The sequence below is a fragment of the Convolutriloba macropyga genome, chromosome 14, assembly GCF_964194025.1.
Source record: "Convolutriloba macropyga chromosome 14, txConMacr16.3, whole genome shotgun sequence".
Classification (NCBI taxonomy): Eukaryota; Metazoa; Xenacoelomorpha; order Acoela; family Convolutidae; genus Convolutriloba; species Convolutriloba macropyga.
Window position 1 is genome coordinate 37,092,836 of NC_134481.1, and position 23,650 is coordinate 37,116,485.

At 37.8% G+C, this 23,650-nt stretch overlaps 1 protein-coding gene across 1 annotated transcript; it reads right to left on the reverse strand.

The window, feature by feature from the left end:
- Positions 1-4,126: 4,126 nt before the first annotated feature.
- Positions 4,127-6,531, reverse strand: LOC142353636 (large neutral amino acids transporter small subunit 1-like). Its single transcript, XM_075405933.1, has 2 exons — positions 4,935-6,531; positions 4,127-4,557 (listed from the first exon to the last, which is right to left on the reverse strand). The coding sequence occupies exons 1-2, from the start codon at positions 6,204-6,206 to the stop codon at positions 4,321-4,323; spliced, it is 1,509 nt and encodes a 502-aa protein (XP_075262048.1). The 5' UTR covers positions 6,207-6,531; the 3' UTR covers positions 4,127-4,320.
- Positions 6,532-23,650: the final 17,119 nt, after the last annotated feature.

Sequence of the window (23,650 nt, forward strand, 5' to 3'; positions counted from 1 at the left end):
AAAAAATTGTCGCCACATTAAAAAAATAGGCGCTCGCTCCTACTTTTTGGCATTTTGTGACATTCTTCAGTACATTTCAACATTGCTTCGGTTGGGTGGTCGTTAGGGTGTATTGTTGCAATCAAATGACACATCAAGCCGCCTATTAACATAATCTTTCACCTTGTTGAGTTCCAAACAAATTTCCTACGCTCCTCGGAAAAGTGCATGTAATTTTAAAATACACTGCACAAATATCCCAGAGCATGTGTTTGTATTTTGCAAAAGGTAGGAATAATTGTGGGGTGTAAATTTGCGGTTAGTGTAAATTGTAAATGTAACAACCGGGTAGCCTCGTTGAAAGCTTGTTCCGACCCAGATTATCCAGCCAGTTTAGTACTTCGGTCGCCGAGCGTATTTTAACAAGTTGTCTGACGCAATATTAGTTGGTATTAATTCAGTCAAATATTTGATAGTTCCATATTTGGATAGAACATTTGTTAGCCAACTTAGATAGCAAATTTCTGCATGAAAATTAGATGCTAGCTTTAAATATTATTTTAAAATCTATTCTTTAAACAAGTATAATCTTTAGCGCTTAGAGGCTGATAAAACAAAGAAAAACAGTATCAGCTTTGTTTTTGTTCTTTCGTAGATTTAACATCAAATTTAGTCGAATCTGTAAACTCGTAACCAGAATTATAATCATACTATTTCTTGGGTGTGGTTTTGTATACCTTCAGTACCCCGTCTAAAGCTGTCAAAAGTGAATTAATCCCTAGAAATTAAATAATCAATCCCCTGAAAAGTATGAATATAAAAGTGAAGGTTCACCTTTTAATCTGTACTTGAACTTTTCTTTCGAATTCATGCGTTACGCGCATCAAAAATTTGTGCGATTAATCCCGATAAACAATAATGTATGCATTTATATAAGCTATAAATAACGCTTTTTTCAACTTTACCAAAGAAAACTAAATACAAAGTTAGATTTGCTCAAAGTTGATGCTCGGTTATAAGTCATGTTGGTTTTTTAAGATTAACATGAGAAAATTGGCCTTTACAATTGAGCTCATCAAATTTTTGTTATTTTTGAATTTGGTACATTTTAGCATGAAATTGCTCGTTTGATTATCAAATTATGGATAAAATTTCAATTAATTTAACTAAAAATAGAAAACTATTATAAGTCTTAAATTCTGAGTCCGAAAATTGTATTAAAAGTAAATTATTTTCAAAAATTTTGGTGCGCATGGTTTCCTAGCGTTAATAAGCTTTAAAAACACACGCTTTAATGACTACCGTACAATGCTACCAACATAAACCGACTAATGTCAGAAGAATTGCTCTCGAACTACAGGCGGGTGGAAAACATTTGTCCACACCGGGATTCAAACCATTGACCTCCCGATCCCTAACCAGAAGCACAGCCCACTCGTCTCTCAGGCCCTTGTTGCTATGCTGCAACCAATTTTTTATTAGCAACAAGCTTTACTTCAGAGTAAGAACAATAGAGATCACTCAAAAATGAAGAACGAAAGCGTGAAAAAGTCACTTGAGAAGTCAAAGAATGTTCTAGAAGAAAAGCGCAAAAAGGTCAAGCGAAAAATTTGCATAACAAAAAGACCGACACGTTCACAATAATTGCTATGAAATTCGATCAAGAGCAATTAAAAAAATAACCGACTAAAAAAATTGGCTGAAGCTTCTCACGTCGAAATTGTGAAAATGAAAACAAAATCCTTTTGAAAGTACCGCAATCGACTGTTGCCCGTTTTTGTAAATCTTACGGCCGATAGGCTCTTGCTATTTGAAAAAGAGGGCGCAATTTTCTGTTCAGGTGTGAGGGTGCTTTCTTATGGCTATTAAAGGAGTCGTTTATTTTTACACTGAATTGAATTGGGAGGATATGAAATAGGGCAAAATACCAAACGAGTTATATAGCTGTAATTCTCACCGACAATAGACAATAGTGTATACTTCATATACGTCATCAATATCATCACAAAGATAAACATAGCAACAAATGATATACACTAGTTGATTACAATTGTCACATCACAAACACACAGTCACAACCGAACCTCAATTCTTGAAAAAACATTATTTTCTGTAAAAGTTTTTAACAACTGCTATTTTCCTTTGAATTTTTTTTTCATTTTTAGTTCATAATTTGTGGTTACCTGGATATATTTTCAGGTTACCCAAATTTTTGTTAGTGGTAAAAAAAGTACAGCAAAAGTTCTTGTTTTCAGCATGAAAAGGGTATCTTTATTTGTTCATTTGCTAGAAAACAAGAACATGGAAAGATAGCAGTTCTTAATTCTGTTCACGCTAATGTTTCCTAACGCATGATTTATTGCCTTCCAAGGTGTTTTGAGCCCATAAACGGTCTTAAAAGTGGCTTTTTAAATCTATTTCAAATCATCAACGTCATTTGCGAAAATGAAATGAGATTGGTTTTCAGTTTTTATTATTGTTAGTAGCAGAGATAACAAAACAACTCAAAATCGCAAGCTGATTATGTAATTGATTATACGATAAGAAGCAAAATAAGGGATACATCATCAATATAGGGATAAGGGAGGTAGAACGGTGAGCGGAGAGCCGGTTGGGGGGGGGGGGGGGGTGGTTTTAAAGCATAATAGTGATAACTTGTTTCTTAAACCATCATTTATGTTATTAATATTTCAACGTGTCACACAAACCAATTCCATTTTTCCATCATTACATCGACAAGTATTGAGTTGACAAGTTTCATCGGAACAGTTTACAAAATCCAAATACATAAAAGGACTGTCAGCGTACAATAAATGAATACAGTAAAAATGTCAAAAATATTTGATACACTCCGAATACAAATGTAAAACAAAGGTACTCATAAAGACACGACCATTCTGATAAGGAAAATTTTCATTTTTGGTCTGACAAAATTCGACAAAATTCTTTTCAAACAAAATATTAATTTCCGATTCGATATTTCAACATTTACCCAATTCTTTTCTAGTGAAACTTTCATTTTTTGATCTATCATGAATTTCAACATTTGACAGAATTCCCAACCGTTGGTGACGTAAGCATTAATGACGTCATAGAATGATCACAGTGAAAGAGTAACAAGCAACTACTGGATGCAATACAGAAGTACAAGTACAAGAATAGTTACAATTTGCAGCAACACAAACCACTTTTACAGTCCCAACAAGAACACAAAATGCAAATTGGAAACATTATATTATTACTAGGAAATATTTGCCCTGATCAAGATTTGGAACTTATGATTCCATTGTCACAATTTGGCCATAAAAACTTTGAATCCTGCGCCATAGCTTCTGTACTAACGATTACAGATCTGTTTTCCCCACATATTTGGAACACACATTTTAACAAACTCGTGTTTTCTGGAAAACTTCTACACCAAAACGGAATTTTGGGTTAGTCATTAAGAATGTCAAAACTCCAACACAATATTTTTTCAACAAAAAATGGTATTTAGCTACCACGCAATTTGAAACAGATCTGTTGTAATTTTTAATATTACGAAGCAATTCAGACCAATAAATAAACTCTTTAGCCGCTTTTAAGACACCATGAAATCAGATTATCGTAGTCCTGAATGAAAAGATAAACCTTTGTTACGCCGTTTAAAAGCATTAAGTTTCCTGATTCCACAATAAGCCTCGCAGACTTTAATTTCATTGCGTTAGCATAAAAAACCCGGAAAAACACCAATCCCCATTTTCAATTCTTGATCTTTATATTGGGAATTTTAATCTCCACATAACATGCCAAAAGCGACTGTCGAGTTGATATTGATCAATGAACACTTAGCGCCATCAAAAGCCTGAACTACATCTCCAACAACTAGTACAAGAGTGCCAAATATCTTCAGCATTTCTGCTCCTTGAGCATGTCGTGATATATGTACATATGAGTGATCAAATCAATGAATGTAACTAATATTGCATATACTTTCAATTCAATTGACTTTGAGCGATGACTTCTAGAGATGAAATAAGGCAAGACCTGTTGTTTCTTTTCCCGTTTAACAAAAAATATATTCTATTATTTTAACTTTCCTACCATTTTCTTTAATGCTGTTATTGAAGAACAGTTTTAAGTTCAACTACTCGACTATACTACAAATTTTGAAATAGCCCAAGATAGGAAAATTTTGCTAGATTTCAACAAGATGCCAGAATTATGCCACGGAAAAGAAAAAAATTTCAAAAGACCGAATTAGTAGAAACCATTACTGCTACTCATACAACAAATTCTGTTCACAAACTCTGCGAGGTGTCATTAACCTGGGAACAAACTCCGATTAATCGCAGGGCTAACTTAGGCTTCGGTTGTGTTCTGGTCCTGTTTCTCTGGCATCTCAACTGCTGCTTTTTCTGGGCTGCCTTCGGCACCTGAGCTCTCCGGTACCAGCTTGAGCCATTTCTGGAGGAAGAAAGTGAACTTCTCAGTTAGTTGGGGAATGTAGATCACTTTGAGGTGAGGTTCCCATACCACGAACACGAAGTACACAGGAATGGCCGAAAGTGTCATCAGGATTCCAATCGTAGTCGATACCTGTAACAAATTATTTCAAATAACGTTAAAAAAATCGGATCTTTTCCGTTTGTCCCCACCTCCGTACATTATGCACCCCCCCCCCCCCCCCCACCGTTAGAGAGCACTTGCCATTACATAATGCAAAACGTTCCATTACAAATCATTAAGTCTTAAAAATTTCATACTTTATCAGAGTGGCCGTTCTGTCGCGCAGGTGTCTTGCAACTTCTTCACCTTTCATTCACAATGCTTAATTCTGATCATAAAAATCCAATTAAAAGAGCGCCTAAAAGTATAGAGAACTCGGGTGATTTCCTCGGTGAATTCGCAACGCGACTCGCATACACATACATAAATTATGAAACTCTCAAACAATTGTTGAAAAACGTATTTACCCAATCTGCTTTGATTGAAAGGAGGAGAACCGCTGAGCAGATGATCACAAAGAGGATAGGCATAACAATCGGGAACTTGATAGGTCGCTCCAGTTCTGGTCTTGTGAACCGCAAGTAGATCAATACCAAGATAGCCAATTCAATGGTGAAGTAGAACACGAAGCTGAAGTAATTCAGCACGGATCCAATGTCATCTGGAAGTGCCATTAGGCAGGTGATGAAACCTGTCAAGATAACCGAAGGGATCGGAGTCATGAAGTCAGTGTTGACCATGGCGAGGAACTGCGGCATCTGCCTTTTCTTGGCTCCTACAAAAGTCAAACGAGATCCGGTCATGATACTGCCGTTTACTGCACTGAAAGTGGAACAAGCTACCAAAAGAGGCATGATTGGCGCAATAACTCCAAGGAACTTGTCAGCAAAATCGATCCCTACTGCAGTGGATGTCTTGAGCTCCTCAGAAGACATGGCCGCGAAGTAAGCTACATTAGCTAAGACGTAGATCACTGTTACCAGTGGTAACGAGATTATGATAGCCAAAGGCAAGTTCCTGTTAGGGTTCACGATTTCGTCAGTCATGAAGTTCAAGTAATTCCAGCCAGCGTAAGCAAACATTCCGCTGTAGAATGCCATTGAAAGGGTGAATGGATCAGTAATAGTTCCTTCGAACGCACCCTCATAGTTCTGTGTTTGCCCTTTAAAAATCATGTGGTAAAGACCGGCAACAATAATCAGGATGAGCGATAACACTTTGGCAATCATGAAGATATCATTGATCCAGGTGCTGACTTTGATGCTCACGCAGTTTATGAAAGTGATGAGAAAGATGCAAACAAAAGCCAGACAAAGGACCGCTAGTTTGGTGTCTTCTTCTGTACAACTTCCACCCATCAAATCTTGGAACGGCTGAACAAGGTACTGAGCAAATGTCAGCGCCACAATAGCCTGAGCGGCAGGTCGAATTACAACCACTGTCACCCACATTTGCATGAAAGCCATCAACGGTCCGAACGCCTCGTAGATATACGCGTACTCGCCACCGGAAGCCTTAATTGTCGTTCCAAGCTCGGCATAACACAATGCTCCCAAAATTGAATACAATCCACAAGCAGTCCAGAACACGAGTGACATTCCGACAGACCCGCAGTTTTTCAACACACCTGTCGGCGAAATAAAGATTCCCGATCCGACAATGTTTCCTATGATAATTCCACATCCGTTTAAGAGCCCAAGTCTCTTCTCCAAGCCAACGCCGCCACCTTCTTCGCCCATTTTGTTCAAATAGCAAATTTACTCCTCAAATAGGGGGTTATTTTGGCAGTATTTTGTGACGTACGTACGTGCAACGCGTTAAAGGAAATATCCCAAGCCGCACAATAATTGCCTGAAATTATAATGAGGGACTACAACAGCGGAAAAACGCCTACGTCTGCGCTATACAAAATACAGTCCTTACAAGTGAACAACACACGGAAATGCCAAGCAGATTCAATGAATATACCAGCAGAGCTCACCGCGCCGAATAAATATTGGTTCCAAGTTAATGCATGAAGTGAGATAGCGCAGTCTTCAGAAAGCGACCTTATCGTAGCATCACACAAAGGCTAGCTGACTGATTGGGGTTAATCTACTGTGCAAATATGGTTAACTACAAATTCTTTACGTTACCATTCTTTACACAGCACCCAATACAGATACTACGATGATTTTCGAATTCGTCCACAAATATGTACATACTGTATTGAAATGTCAAACTTCAAAAGGATTGTTTTACTCTAAGTCTTCAAACTGTCTAAATGTTTCAATTCTGCTCAACAAAAATAGGGTTATCGCACCCAGGCACAGAAAAAACATGAGCCATGCTCGTGGCACCATTAAATTGCGCTAATACTGCAATATGATCGGCGATTAGCAGCACCACTGATGAAAATTAGTTATCTAATTATACAATACAAGTCACATTCTGAGAGACCTGCAGATAATTTTGCATCCATCCACTTTTTTTTTACCAATTTTAGACTAGGCCAGCATACCAACATCAAAAATTACTATTTCAGACTACTGAAGAGAATATTGGTCTTCCCATCACAGCCTCACCACAGCTTAGTGGTCAGTTAACGTATAGCCCTCCTCCTTAACTCGGGGGCAGCAAGTCAAGTCCTATGTATTTTTTTAAAATTCAGACAGTTGTCAAAACTTAAAGCATCAGAAGCGAAAGACTTAAAGCATCAGAAGCGAATCAGAATTAAAAAAAAATTATATAAACATCTAGGACAACAGCCTCCCCTCCTCTACAACGGTTCCTATTGACGCTTCCAATGCAGGGCGCCAGCGCATGGAGCGTGCGCCACGGAGTCAGAGTATGTAGCTACGCAAAAGCGCAGAACTTATTTTTGTCCCAATGATTGTGATCACGCCCGAAATCTTTTTTCTTATCGCTAATCCTGGAAGCCAATCTCTGTATGGCTTTTGATGCTGACGCACAAGCTCCTCCTGTACATAAGAAGATTAACGGGCAAGAGGTGGCTTTCTCGACTTCGATTATGCTTTCCTTGTATTTCAGCTTCTTGGACTCTTGATACTTGTAAGAATTCAGCAAGCTTCTTGGGCAAATCTTGGTATACGGATTAAAAACTTTGATATCAAAGAATGTTCTGATGAAACGCGAAAAAAAGATTTAATTCTCGAATAAGGGCCAAAAAATAAAAATCAATGAATTTCATTTCTACTATTTAACATTTACAAAGCTCGTACAAGTGGGGCCATTGCAACAAACCATGAGCATCGAAACCATGGATTGAAACATGGAATGATCGGTTCAGAATGTTGAACAATTTTGTTGATCTTGAAGTTGCCATCATCGATTAGAAAAGTTGATCATGTTGATGGACCGTTCGTAAAAAGATCCAGGGGCTACTTTACGTTTGAGTTTGAACTTGTTTCTGCGTCTTCTCGTAAAACCAAGAGATTAAACTATGCTACATTATCACAGAAGCCGCTCAATAGCTTCCTTTGGACCAAGAGAATGAAAAATCAGGAGTCCTCAACTTGGATTCGAAAGGCCATCGGTAGGATTTTATGTGTGAGAAAAGTGTCCAAGTAGTTCCTAGAACTCCTGGAAATTCTCGAAAGCCCTGCGGTCTGCAAGGGACAAGGAACAGATTTGAGAAACATACAGGAGTACTGGAACAACATAGGCGACGTAGAGCTTGTACTTGATATGTGATGGAGTGCTCCAATGAAGTGTTCTTAAGCTTGTAGAAAGCTCTGCTAACTTTACATTGAGTGTATGTGTTCCATTTTAACTTTCTGTTGACATAAACTCTGAGATCCTTCACGCACTCTGTTGCGGAATTGTGACGTTGGCGTACTCAAACAATGGCTCGACAGTCCCATAAGAAATACATAACATCTTTTTAGCGTTGACTAACATCCAGTTTGCTTGATTCCAATTGCAGAAACGTACAAGATCATCATTGAAATTCAAGGAGTTGAATACTAGTTTCGCGTCATCAGCAAATAACCACATACTGTCTAGAAGAATACACGGCAGGTCGTTGATAAAAATCAAGAAGAGCAGGAGCCCAAGTACTGAACTCTGGGGTACGCCACTCACAACTCTTGTGTGCAGCAAAGAAAACGCGTTGATTCGTACTGCTTGAAATCTTCCGAGGAGGTAACTTTCAAAGAACGAAACAAAATTCGAGTCCAGATCAATTTTTCAGAGTTTCACTAGTAGAACGAAATGTGTCACACGATCGAAGGCTTTCTAGTAATCTAAGTAGATTGAGAAGAGTGTGTCTCCCTTGTTGAGATAGAGGAAGTTGACATATTCTAGGAGCTGACAAATCGTAGATTTCTTAGACTGGAAACCATACTGTCTCGGACAAATTTTATCATTGAGTAGATCAATAAGAAACTTGTGGAGTAACTTTTCGAATACCAATGCGATCTTTGGCAGCAGGCTAATTGGAGGGTAATCGGTGATGTTGTTCCGGCAAGCTCCTTTGTGAATATGTTTGATATATGAAAATTTCCATATTTCGAGGAATTGGCAGTTCAGGATTACGCAAATGAAGACGATGCGGAACAAAGCTGCAAAAAGACCAGAGCATTTTTTCAGTCCGTTCGGGAAGTCCAAACGGGTCTAATAAGTGCAATCGGAGCTGCTTAGAATTACTTGAAGAATATCAGAGTCGCTATATGAACCACAGAAATCATTGAGGAAAATAAGACTTTGCCTGTCATCTGGTATCCTTGATTCGTATGAGTTCGTGTTGAAATTCGAAGCAAAGAAATCATTAAAAGCATTTGCGACGACAATCCTTGAACCGAGTTTCAATGAACCGGACAACATTGGATGGGGAAGACTTTCTTCCTTGAAGCTATCGACGAGTTTGAAGGAAGAATCCAGGTTGGTAGTAACTTTCCCAGATATGTAGAGCACTTTGTCCAGTTCCAAAGATTTCTCGGGGTTTCCTCAAGGTTACGCACCACATCATGGCCGGAATGATACTTTTTCTTGCTAGTTGCCAGTTTATTTAAAGTATGCACAGTATGGGATGAGTAGTACGTTGGCACGGACGCCCTTTTTCTGGTTACGCTCCGAAAAGACTGACACTAAGGCACAGATGGTGGTAGAAATCTGCGACCGTGTCCGCAGAAGGATAATTGAGGAAGGTGTAACTTCGCCATAGTGAGCAAAAAGTGGCAATGCCAAGTTCAGTAAAAGCATACTTTCGGATTCTTAAAGAAGAGGGTGAGGATCTTATTTATATCTTTGCTGATATGGGAGCATGATCCGAGAACGGAGTGGAGTGAGTGAGAGCACGAGGCAGTCAAAACAGCCGGTGATATGAGGGAACGATAATGTTGTCGAGGGAGTTAACACGGTTGTGCGTGGAGCTAAGAATAGTAGGGCATAGTTCATAGTCATCTAAGATGTTTATTACAAAGACAGTTTCTCTCGCAGTTGAAGAGCTGAATGTCGACCAATCACTTCTCGGAAATTTAAAATCACCAATAAGGCATTTATGGAGGGATTCAAATGCAATATTTTCACTAAAACTCAGCAGAAATGTCGAGCCGTGATATAGAACGTTAGCCAAAGATGTAGTTGTGACCTCATATTGACTACCTTGTGGGGGCAAGTAGATCAAAATGAAGAGGACGAGACGTTCGACAACTTTGATTAAGGCCGAATTACAAAAGTCAACGTTGCTTATGACAGGATTGCCAAGGAACTTCGCATATGAAGGATTGGAGGTGTTCTTCAAAATCAGAGTGCCGCCATGTCGACCTTGTATGCGGTCTTGTTTTGCAATAACTGAAAACGTTCCCCAGCTGAAAAGTCACTGTTTTCAAGCGTCGTATCTAGCCATGTCTCGGCGAGAAAAGCAAAGTGTGGTTAGTGTTTATGCAGGAGGGCAACGAGGTCAGTTCGTTTTGTCACCAACATGCGTGATCCGAAGAAGATCCGAGTAAGATATTAGCTTTGATATTGAGTCGAGCCTCGTCATCAGTAGTGTTACTTCTATTTGCGAAAGTGTCTGAAAACAGAATTCTACTACAGTACTCGAATTCATCGCAGGCCTTATTGAGCAGGTCGGCAAAAGATTGACAATTGTCATTATGTCTGTGTGCGTATAGCCACCCTCTAGGCAATGAAGAACATGCGCTACACATTGAAAATTTCTCCATATGCATATGCGCATGTTGGTGACAATTTTACGGGATCCCATTCATATCTAAGGGCAACTCCGTTTCTAAACTCTCGCTTGGTAAAATCCAAACGCTATCTTTTCAACGGAAGTGCGTTTAGAAGAATGCTTGGGTCACCTCCGTTAACCGGAAGACAGAAAACCTTCAAGATATTTGTCATTGCGTAATTTTGCCGTAATAGGGGCTAGCTATAATTGGGTGGGCTATAATAGGAAAGACGCCCCGCCCCAATCATTGTAATTATACCATAATGGGGCTAGCTATATTTGGGGGGATCTAATGGTAAATACCCGAGACTATAACACGATGTACTTGATGAGAACTTGAATGCCGCACAGACTCTGCAGTTATTTAATTTTTAGACTTTCATATAATGGGCCACCTATTTTGAGCGTCAAAAGCAAGCTCTAACAACAAGAATGTGACCAAAGTGTAACTCAAGTCGAAAACTGGTGTGTTGCCAAATTGATGAAACAACTAATTTCAAGGAAATGTTCTCTTCGGCTGATGAAAAGAAGCCTAGATGTGAAACTGAAAAACACTACCAAGATGAAAGCTGAAGGTCAATGAGAACTCGGAAAGCGTTGAACGCTTTCTATCAAAAAAAACCAACAACCAATCATACATCAGGTACATCATGAACATCTTAACTTTTAACTGTCAGTTATTTTGTGCTTTTATTGCAGCTAGCAAGAAAATTGAGAAATTTCAAAAAGTGTTTTTGTTGTTAATTGGCTACAGCAAAGGTTACAAAATTCGGCTCATTGAGTGCCACTTTATACCATTTCAACTGTATACCGATCTTCATGTTCTACCGTATCTGCTTGACTTAAAAAACAACAGTTCGAAGTGAATTCCTCAAGCATCTTCATAGTAGTAGTAGTAGTAGTAGTAGTAGTAGGAGAGTCTTTAGGGTCGGAGCCCTCGGGTGTGGAACCCTTCAGTTTTCGTTTGGCACGAGTTTTTTCATTGGATTGCAGATTCCACAGTTGCATAGAAGTCTCCAGGTGCAGCTGTCGAGTTCGTTGTAGCTTCTGTGGAAATAGTTTTGGTACATCTCTGTCAGAAGTTTCTTCGTCATTGGCTTCTCCGTTGTCCTACTGATGATGTTGAATAGCTTTGTGGCTCTGAAGAAAAAATTTTCGTCTGATTTATGTAGTCGGTGTTTGGGGAGTTCAAATTCCTGCTTTTGTCTTGTTTCGTTTTCTTTTCGCTTTGGCAGTTTGTCTTCGGGGACGTAGTAATTGCCTTCTAGGATTGAGAGGAGATAGAGGACATCGTGCATTTCCATGTACATGGAGAGTGGGAGTATTTTCAGCGTTTCGAGTCTTTGATGGTATTCGTCGTTTCCACCGCATATCCACTTTGTTGCCTTTCGCTGGATCTTCTCGATTGATTTCATGTCAGTCTTCGAAGGGTACCAGACTTGGGAGGCGTAAGTGAGTACGGGCACTACGTATCCTATGTAAGCGTTCAGTTTCGTTTCCATTGAGGTTCTGCTCGAAACATTTCGTTTGAGTGTGTAGAAGGCTTTCCACGCTTTGGTTGTTCTAAGTTGGCAGTTTGCGCTCCAAGAGAGATTTCGAGACATTACGACTCCGAGATCTTTTTGGGTGGCAACGGTTTCAAGACCTGCTTCGTCACGCTGGGCTAGATCCCCTCTGATGAGGAGAGTTTTACTTTTGCTAACATTTAGGTCCATATGGTTTGCTTTGCTCCATTTCTGTATTTCCCCGAGAGTGGTCTCGCATTCGTGTTCACCGTGGGTAATTGCTTTGAAATCATCCGCGTATCCGAAGGCCGGGATGTCTGAGATTTCTTCGGGGAGATCGTCAATGTAGATGATGAACATCAGAGGCCCCAAAATTGATCCCTGAGGTACTCCGCTGGTTACATTTCTGGTCTTTGATTTGCTTGTTCCAATTTTGACGCGTTGCGTTCGGTTTGTGAGATAGCTTTCGAGTAGTTGGAGTAGCTTTCCTCCGAGGCCAATGTTCTCGAGCTTCTGGATGAGTCTTTTGTGCGTTACTTTGTCAAAGGCTTTTCTGAAGTCAACATACAGAGTTCGAATGTCATTGCATTTTTTCGATTCAAGTTGCTGGTATAGTTCGTCTGTGAAGAGGATGAGTTGAAGTACTGCTGATCGTTTCTTTCTGAAACCGTGTTGGGAGTCAGAGAGGGTTCTTTCTATTGGTGGGTAAAGCCGTTCGAAGATGACTTTCTCGAAGACTTTTGAGACGTTCTTCAATAGACTTATTGGTCGATACTGTGTGATGTCTGCTTTGTCGTTTTCTTTGTAGAATGGGGTGATCTCACTTTTTTTCCAGCTCTCTGGGAATTTTCCTTTATTAAGGCAGGTTTGGAAGATAAGTTTGAGAGATTTTGCCAAAGCTGAGGCGTTTTTTAAGATTATATTTCCGATGTTGTCTGGGCCGCACGCTTTGTTTGTCTGGAGGCCCAACAGTTGTCTTTCGATTTCTTCTTCAGAAATTCTGAGGTAGTTGAGTCTCTGTTTTGGGTAGACTGAGGGTTCGTTGATTTTACCATCTTTGGTGAAAACGTCGGAGAAGAAGTCGTTGAAGAGAATGCACTTTTCACTATCGGTTGTGGCTGTTTTCTTTGTTTCTTGTCCATTTTGCACAACATTGTAGTACATTTCATCAGGGAAGTGTTTTGATTTGCGTAGGGATTTCAGGTATTTCTGTAGATCAGACATTCGGCGGCTTTTGAAGAGTTTGAAAATTCACCCGCCAAGCTACCGCTAACGAGTTGTCAGTAAAACAGACAAGAACGAAGAAAAAGGATGAAAATTTTATCAATCGCGCTGGCTTGATGCTCAATATCTCGGAGCGAGGGTACTGACAAATTGCAAAAAAAAACGGCTCGATGATTACTGGAAATGCTTCGTCGACAACTTAAGCAAAAATCTCATAGTTTTGTCTAATCTTGTTATTAAAGCAGTGAAAACACTGATCACTCAGCAGAATGAACGCCCAACTTACAACATAGCTGGCAGATTGCCAGAAAATAGCCGCAATAGATTCGTAGATCGGCAGTCTAAAAAACAGTAAGACAGACCAAAAAAAAATCGTCTTTTCATTGAAGGCTGATCTGTTATATTTTGATTAGAAATCTGTATAAGTTATTGCTGCCTCTATTAGCTGATCTCAAATAACCTTCATTTAGAGTGCCACACACACATTTGACCTTATCTCTTTGAATTAAAGTAAATAAAAGTAAATTTCAAAGGGAGGAAGTCATTTTTGAGAGTGAGGTAAGTCAAGTGTGACCAAAAATTTAATCACGCGCATGGAGGGATTCAAATGCAATATTTTCACTAAAACTCAGCAGAAATGTCGAGCCGTGATATAGAACGTTAGCCAAAGATGTAGTTGTGACCTCATATTGACTACCTTGTGGGGGCAAGTAGATCAAAATGAAGAGGACGAGACGTTCGACAACTTTGATTAAGGCCGAATTACAAAAGTCAACGTTGCTTATGACAGGATTGCCAAGGAACTTCGCATATGAAGGATTGGAGGTGTTCTTCAAAATCAGAGTGCCGCCATGTCGACCTTGTATGCGGTCTTGTTTTGCAATAACTGAAAACGTTCCCCAGCTGAAAAGTCACTGTTTTCAAGCGTCGTATCTAGCCATGTCTCGGCGAGAAAAGCAAAGTGTGGTTAGTGTTTATGCAGGAGGGCAACGAGGTCAGTTCGTTTTGTCACCAACATGCGTGATCCGAAGAAGATCCGAGTAAGATATTAGCTTTGATATTGAGTCGAGCCTCGTCATCAGTAGTGTTACTTCTATTTGCGAAAGTGTCTGAAAACAGAATTCTACTACAGTACTCGAATTCATCGCAGGCCTTATTGAGCAGGTCGGCAAAAGATTGACAATTGTCATTATGTCTGTGTGCGTATAGCACCCCTCTAGGCAATGAAGAACATGCGCTACACATTGAAAATTTCTCCATATGCATATGCGCATGTTGGTGACAATTTTACGGGATCCCATTCATATCTAAGGGCAACTCCGTTTCTAAACTCTCGCTTGGTAAAATCCAAACGCTATCTTTTCAACGGAAGTGCGTTTAGAAGAATGCTTGGGTCACCTCCGTTAACCGGAAGACAGAAAACCTTCAAGATATTTGTCATTGCGTAATTTTGCCGTAATAGGGGCTAGCTATAATTGGGTGGGCTATAATAGGAAAGACGCCCCGCCCCAATCATTGTAATTATACCATAATGGGGCTAGCTATATTTGGGGGGATCTAATGGTAAATACCCGAGACTATAACACGATGTACTTGATGAGAACTTGAATGCCGCACAGACTCTGCAGTTATTTAATTTTTAGACTTTCATATAATGGGCCACCTATTTTGAGCGTCAAAAGCAAGCTCTAACAACAAGAATGTGACCAAAGTGTAACTCAAGTCGAAAACTGGTGTGTTGCCAAATTGATGAAACAACTAATTTCAAGGAAATATTCTCTTCGGCTGATGAAAAAAAGCCTAGATGTGAAACTGAAAAACACTACCAAGATGAAAGCTGAAGGTCAATGAGAACTCGGAAAGCGTTGAACGCTTTCTATCAAAAAAAACCAACAACCAATCATACATCAGGTACATCATGAACATCTTAACTTTTAACTGTCAGTTATTTTGTGCTTTTATTGCAGCTAGCAAGAAAGTTGAGAAATTTCAAAAAGTGTTTTTGTTGTTAATTGGCTACAGCAAAGGTTACAAAATTCGGCTCATTGAGTGCCACTTTATACCATTTCAACTGTATACCGATCTTCATGTTCTACCGTATCTGCTTGACTTAAAAAACAACAGTTCGAAGTGAATTCCTCAAGCATCTTCATAGTAGTAGTAGTAGTAGTAGTAGTAGTAGTAGTAGGGGAGTCTTTAGGGTCGGAGCCCTCGGGTGTGGAACCCTTCAGTTTTCGTTTGGCACGAGTTTTTTCATTGGATTGCAGATTCCACAGTTGCATAGAAGTCTCCAGGTGCAGCTGTCGAGTTCGTTGTAGCTTCTGTGGAAATAGTTTTGGTACATCTCTGTCAGAAGTTTCTTCGTCATTGGCTTCTCCGTTGGCCTACTGATGATGTTGAATAGCTTTGTGGCTCTGAAGAAAAAATTTTCGTCTGATTTATGTAGTCGGTGTTTGGGGAGTTCAAATTCCTGCTTTTGTCTTGTTTCGTTTTCTTTTCGCTTTGGCAGTTTGTCTTCGGGGACGTAGTAATTGCCTTCTAGGATTGAGAGGAGATAGAGGACATCGTGCATTCCCATGTACATGGAGAGTGGGAGTATTTTCAGCGTTTCGAGTCTTTGATGGTATTCGTCGTTTCCACCGCATATCCACTTTGTTGCCTTTTGCTGGATCTTCTCGATTGATTTCATGTCAGTCTTCGAAGGGTACCAGACTTGGGAGGCGTAAGTGAGTACGGGCACTACGTATCCTATGTAAGCGTTCAGTTTCGTTTCCATTGAGGTTCTGCTCGAAACATTTCGTTTGAGTGTGTAGAAGGCTTTCCACGCTTTGGTTGTTCTAAGTTGGCAGTTTGCGCTCCAAGAGAGATTTCGAGACATTACGACTCCGAGATCTTTTTGGGTGGCAACGGTTTCAAGACCTGCTTCGTCACGCTGGGCTAGATCCCCTCTGATGAGGAGAGTTTTACTTTTGCTAACATTTAGGTCCATATGGTTTGCTTTGCTCCATTTCTGTATTTCCCCGAGAGTGGTCTCGCATTCGTGTTCACCGTGGGTAATTGCTTTGAAATCATCCGCGTATCCGAAGGCCGGGATGTCTTAGATTTCTTCGGGGAGATCGTCAATGTAGATGATGAACATCAGAGGCCCCAAAATTGATCCCTGAGGTACTCCGCTGGTTACATTTCTGGTCTTTGATTTGCTTGTTCCAATTTTGACGCGTTGCGTTCGGTTTGTGAGATAGCTTTCGAGTAGTTGGAGTAGCTTTCCTCCGAGGCCAATGTTCTCGAGCTTCTGGATGAGTCTTTTGTGCGTTACTTTGTCAAAGGCTTTTCTGAAGTCAACATACAGAGTTCGAATGTCATTGCATTTTTTCGATTCAAGTTGCTGGTATAGTTCGTCTGTGAAGAGGATGAGTTGAAGTACTGCTGATCGTTTCTTTCTGAAACCGTGTTGGGAGTCAGAGAGGGTTCTTTCTATTGGTGGGTAAAGCCGTTCGAAGATGACTTTCTCGAAGACTTTTGAGACGTTCTTCAATAGACTTATTGGTCGATACTGTGTGATGTCTGCTTTGTCGTTTTCTTTGTAGAATGGGGTGATCTCACTTGTTTTCCAGCTCTCTGGGAATTTTCCTTTATTAAGGCAGGTTTGGAAGATAAGTTTGAGAGATTTTGCCAAAGCTGAGGCGTTTTTTAAGATTATATTTCCGATGTTGTCTGGGCCGCACGCTTTGTTTGCCTGGAGGCCCAACAGTTGTCTTTCGATTTCTTCTTCAGAAATTCTGAGGTAGTTGAGTCTCTGTTTTGGGTAGACTGAGGGTTCGTTGATTTTACCATCTTTGGTGAAAACGTCGGAGAAGAAGTCGTTGAAGAGAATGCACTTTTCACTATCGGTTGTGGCTGTTTTCTTTGTTTCTTGTCCATTTTGCACAACATTGTAGTACATTTCATCAGGGAAGTGTTTTGATTTGCGTAGGGATTTCAGGTATTTCTGTAGATCAGACATTCGGCGGCTTTTGAAGAGTTTGAAAATTCACCCGCCAAGCTACCGCTAACGAGTTGTCAGTAAAACAGACAAGAACGAAGAAAAAGGATGAAAATTTTATCAATCGCGCTGGCTTGATGCTCAATATCTCGGAGCGAGGGTACTGACAAATTGCAAAAAAAAACGGCTCGATGATTACTGGAAATGCTTCGTCGACAACTTAAGCAAAAATCTCATAGTTTTGTCTAATCTTGTTATTAAAGCAGTGAAAACACTGATCACTCAGCAGAATGAACGCCCAACTTACAACATAGCTGGCAGATTGCCAGAAAATAGCCGCAATAGATTCGTAGATCGGCAGTCTAAAAAACAGTAAGACAGACCAAAAAAAAATCGTCTTTTCATTGAAGGCTGATCTGTTATATTTTGATTAGAAATCTGTATAAGTTATTGCTGCCTCTATTAGCTGATCTCAAATAACCTTCATTTAGAGTGCCACACACACATTTGACCTTATCTCTTTGAATTAAAGTAAATAAAAGTCAATTTCAAAGGGAGGAAGTCATTTTTGAGAGTGAGGTAAGTCAAGTGTGACCAAAAATTTAATCACGCGCATGAACAAAAAAACTCGCTCCACTAAGAGCAAAAAATGACGTCACACATGCAATTCAGTTGAAATTGCATGAACGAATGAACAAAAAGTGGCTGTGACGTCATATGGTCGTAACAAAAATCATGACGACGAAATAAAAAAATATAGCAGGACAAGTCCTGAAACACAATTCAAAGAATTGAATGAAAAATTTAGAAGTACTCTGCCTGCAGATCAATAGATCAATGCCAGCCAAAACAAACAAAATCACCTCAAAAAAATTGAGAAACTAGAACAATCAAACAAACTCAACGAAAATATACTCATTACTAAACTCTTGAAGCTTACCCCTTAGGCAAAATTTCATCTACTTTAAATACTTTAAATTTCATATACTTTAAATATAACAATTTCAAAAATATGTTCAAGATCAATTTTTTATTTTTGAAATCGGTCCAGTATTATATCTGCATAACCTGAAAAAATTCATTGGCCCTTGAAGATCGATTAACTCAAAAATGACCGAAAAATATAAAAAATGAAATCAATTGCAAAATTTAATAATAATTTTTGCCTGAAAATTGTGATATTAATATCTTCAGAACCATTTCTGTGTCTATAGAGGCTATCCATTAACTCAATTCCAAGCATTAAAAAATTCATTGGCTCAAAGATCGATAGGCAATAAATTTCAGAAAAAATCTCTTATTTCAAAAAAAAAGAATTTTGTTCTATTCAAATGTTAAAAACCGTTCAATTGCCCCCTAGCAGCTATCTAGTGACATATTATCAGGCCCTGGATGAGATTAACTGGCTACTGAATAACTCAATATAAGGCAAATGTTTTCAAAAAATTTGAAAAAAATTGCAAATTTTATAAAAAAAAATTTCTAAGATCCGAAAAGCTAAATTGTTGATAACAAATCCATCTAAGCCAACTACCATGCAATTACTTTTTATCAGACCTTGGATTAAACTTTTTGGCTTTTGAGATTGGAAAAATATCAAAAATTGACATAAATTTTAGGAAATCTTGAAAAAATTTCAAATTTTATATAAAAAAAATTCGAGACATTTCAATGTTGAAAACCAATCCATCACTACTACAAACCATGCAGTGCTCTATTGTCAAAGCACAAAGGACATTTCCTCGCCCCTGACGCTGGAAAAACTCAAAAAATGACAAAAACTTTCAAAAAATTGAAAAAATTGCAAAAATTAGTATCATTTTGCATGTTTGTACTAGTAGTACCAAAACATATAGCTCATAAAATGGTCAAATTATTTTGTCTCGCAAAAGGTCTTCATCATTTTTCAAAAACTTCAATGTAAGACTAAAACAAAAAAAAATTTAAAAAAATCACAAAAAACACGAAAAATTGCAACATTTTGAGCCCAAAAACTCCTAAAAATGACATTTAACCTTTAATAAAAGCAATCCCAACAGCTGCACCACTCTAGGCACTTGAAGGACTAGTGAAGCTCACTTTGGGCCTCTAATGAAACCTAATGCCCGCCGAGCTTTACTTGTTTATCCCGTTTTGAAAGATCAAAATCATTGAAAAATGTATGAACACATCTTAAAAAAAACAGCGCCCCAATACAATTCGAATTCTTTGAATTGTAAAAACCAAGAGAAGGCCAATAATAGCCCCAGCTATTGCTGTGCGGCTATTAAAAAAAACACTGTTAATGTCCCCTGTTACACATAACAATAAAATGCAAATGGTAACAGAGGCAATATAAAGTTAAAAATATAACATTATGTAAAATTATAAAATCATTATATTACTTAACTTAAAATTTGAAGTTTTTCCCATTATAGCCTCCTCCACCTTACATTAGTATGAAATGGCCTATAATGCGAGCATAAAATGTTCTCACAATTTTATATGAACATCATGAAGAGTAAAAGTAAAAATTAAAATCTAACGCTCTCAATTTCATTTTTCATATCAGTTACATTTGGGTCCTTCAAAAATTCTTTCCAAAAATATTCTTTGTTCTTTTTTTAAGGAAGCTTTCGATGTTCTTTTCAGTCTAATATTAGAAAGCAGACCATTATAAATTAAAATGGCTTGTGCAAAAAAAGAATCAGTTCAAAACTAACCCTAAAAAAACAAGAACATGGACAAAGACGAAAAATCCGGAATAGAAATGTTTTTTAAAAAAATGATAACGGATTTAAATATGAGTTGTAAATAGGCTAAATATTGTACATATGAAAAAAACTATCGATGGAATTTTTTAGAATACTTCAAAGAATTGTTTTAAGTGTGGTCTCAGACAAATGTAAATACATATTTATTTTATCTTTAAACAATTTGTAAATAAGTTTTAACCTGACGATAAACGTAAAAATCAAAAACGTTTGTTTTAAACATCGGAAGTAATTTTAATTTGACAAATCGGCTTCTTTCACATTCAAAACTTATTTTTCTTTATTATATCGAAAGTTATTTTTTTAGATTCAATTTTATATGCTGGAAGATTGTTGCTGAGCAAGCGAAAAATTTTGAGCAATAAAATTTCAAGAGGAAAAAGACTGGGAATGTTTTTCGAAGTTTGAGATCTGTGGGCTAATCTTATTTTCTCCTATTAAAAGAGGTTTTTATTCCCCAATTCAATTATTTTTTCTAAAGTTGTGAGTAATGAGTTTTGCAACCCTATCAAAATTAAAGCGGAATAATGTAGATGACCTATTACTATTGCATTAAGTATTAAGATTTTCATTTTCTCTGGTAAACTTTTACTAAGTGTATTCAATTTTTTTATTCCAGAAGCCATTCTCTGAAGAAATTTTTTCATTTTTCCATCAAATTTTAGTTTGTTATCAGTAATTACTTCAAGATAATTCACACTATTAGATTCTGCTTTTTCTTCATTGTCAACATTCAGAACAGTATTTATTAACCGCTTCCTGGTGCTGAACACAATACATTCTGTTTTTTGTTTGTTCGCCACTAACCGGGACTTTGCAAAAAAATCGATAATTTTTGAGATGTTATGTTCAAGTTTTATTTTTGACGATATTTCGTCATTGTTGGATGTAAAAAGAAAAAAGATTTCTGCATACTGGACGAATATGAAATGTATTTCTACAACCGTTGCTTAATCTTTGACGTAATTGTTAAAAAATAGAGGTTCTGAAATAGTACTTTGTGGAACTTCTCCTTTAAAATTTATCCAATCTGACACAATTCTATTTAGGACACCTCTTTGCGTTCTTTCACTCAAATAATTCTCCATTAAATTGATAGCATGTTCGTCAAAACTTTTATCTTCAAGTTTCCATAACAGTATTTTGGTGTTTATAGAATCAAAAGCCTTTGAAAGATCTACTTCCGATCTACCTTCGAAAAACGCACCTGTAACACTTTTTCTTGTTGAGTTCTAATCTTACTTGTTCTGTCGATTTCAGGATAGCATCAATTGTTGAAATTTGTTTTCTATAACTAAATTGACTATAGACAATATTGCTCCCTTTCTAGGAAACTTGTGATTTGTGAAACAAAAGCGGTTTTTTTTAAAAAAATTATTGACAAAAGAGAAGTGACAGATATAGGTCTATAATTGAGTGGCTCTTCCGGATTTCCTTTTCTGAAAAGTGGAGTTACACTACCTTTTTTAAGATCATCTGGAAAGTTTCCGTCTGTAATGAACTAATTAATGAGATAACATAGTGGTTCCGCTAGCACAGCTTAACATTTTTTTTTGCCCAAGTTGTTACTTTTGAAGGATCGAGTGGTTTGCTGGTTTGCTTGGATGCAATGAATCTATGAGCGCATTTGTTTGCTCAGTTGTTATATACCGGAAATTGAAACACTTTCTGGAAGCAGTTTAAGGAAGAATTTCGTTTGTTTGTTGCAAGCCAATGAACTCTCCTAGAGTAGAAAATCTGTAAATTACATTTGCAATCTCCGTAGGCTTTGTCATCCTATTACCAAAGCTGTTTAATAAAGATTCAACCCTTCTTTGAGTCTTTTCTTCATAACGAAGATCTTGAATGATTTTTCACTGTTTAACTCCATAAAACTTGAGGGAAGTCGTGTTTTTTTGACGAAATAAATCTTTTTTAGTTTCATCATCGCTAATTCTTGAAAGCTGTTTCATTGTATTCTCACATGACCATATTTCTTGAAGCAAAAAATTTTGTTTGTCTTTTCTAATATAATGCAATTTAATTGGAGCATGTAGTGTTAATGCTCTTTCAATAATTCCTTGAAATTCTAATAACATCATATCTCCCGTCACAGCACCGTAAAAGTGTCTCCAGTCCAAAAATTTAATAAAAGTTGGATCGCTATGGCTGACTGGTTTTTTGTCAAAAAATTTTTTCATTGTTGTGTTTGATTCTAGCATCACAGACTTAAGAACTGTGATTGCTGCAAAAATGATCAGTTTTCAAAATTGTCTTCGCTACTATGCCTGTTTCGTAATCGTCTGTTATTGTGTAAACGATAAGAGCTGAAGAAAAGTTAGTCGTACTTGTAGCTGTTTCAATATTGGATGGTTTAAGATCAGTTGAAGAAATTACAGATTACAGCAAACTTCTGTCGCGCTTTGCAAAATATTTTAAGTTGTAGTCTCCAGCATGCATGACAGATTTTCCTTCAGCTATAGCAAGATCAATTCCCAGGACCAACTTTTCAAAAACAGTCTTGCATTCCCAATTTTCAGAACTCAACAACTAGGCAAATATTCAAATTGGAAGTCGATGTTTATATTAATAACACTGGCAGCTTTTACAGTCAGCTAGACATTTTGGCAATAACGGATTCTCGGACCGTGATACTGGCCAATGTCTGGACGTAAAGTGTTGAAGAAGAACCAATTGCTGAGACGGATATGAGCTTCGGAAAAACATATGAATTGAAAAAAAGAAACGATGTAGTGTCTGTCACAAAACAAAGTAAATTGGAGGAGCAAAACTTTTAACCGCTAACATTGCGAAAATTTTTATTAATAAAATGTCAAAACTTTTGAAAGGAGCTTTACGAAGCAAAACTAGGGAACGAAACTGATTTAGGTTTATGTAGATTATATCTATTTGCACAATAAAAAAGCAACCACAGTAAACTGCTTAAATGACAAATATTTGCAGGAAACTTTTTAAATCAAAACTGGAAAAAATTACCGGAAAAAGTAAATATTTTTTATGGATTTGGCAGTTTGCATAGAAGAAAAAAAGTTTCTTGTTTGTGGTAAGGAAAGCCAACAAAAAAAGAACAATTCTGAATTTCAGTAGCTGTGAACCCCTCAAGGATAAATTAAATTTTGTTGAGTGAACTGTACTGAGGTTTTCTCAATCTATAACAAACATGCAATTCTTTAACTTCTGCAATGCTGGTCATCAGCATTTTCAATCACAATTTGAAGATTCTATGTGACTCTATACTGCACAAAACGGCCAAACCAATAGGAGATGTCCCAAAATTTTCTGCGTTATTGAGGCCAATTGGCATTGCAGTGAAAAAAAAGACTAGAAAGAAAAATCCATTTTAAAAAGATCTGCGATTTAAGCAATATGAGATCCTGCTTACTGTCTTCAAAGCTCAATTTTAGTCAGCATTTAAAAACATGCGTGGTATTGGTAAGAATAAGCAATAGATGAAACTCCACCCATATCGGTGAACGTTGTCTTCAAATCACCATTCACTAGGCAAAACATCAGAAATTATACTCCTATGTAGTTCAGCATGTAG

Coding starts and splice junctions, on each gene's coding strand:
- LOC142353636 (XM_075405933.1), bottom strand. CDS start 6,206: ATGGGCGAAGAAGGTGGCGGCGTTGGCTTGGAGAAGAGACTTGGGCTC. Junction 4,558..4,934: donor TTTCAATCAAAGCAGATTGG/GTAAATACGTTT, acceptor AATTTGTTACAG/GTATCGACTACGATTGGAAT.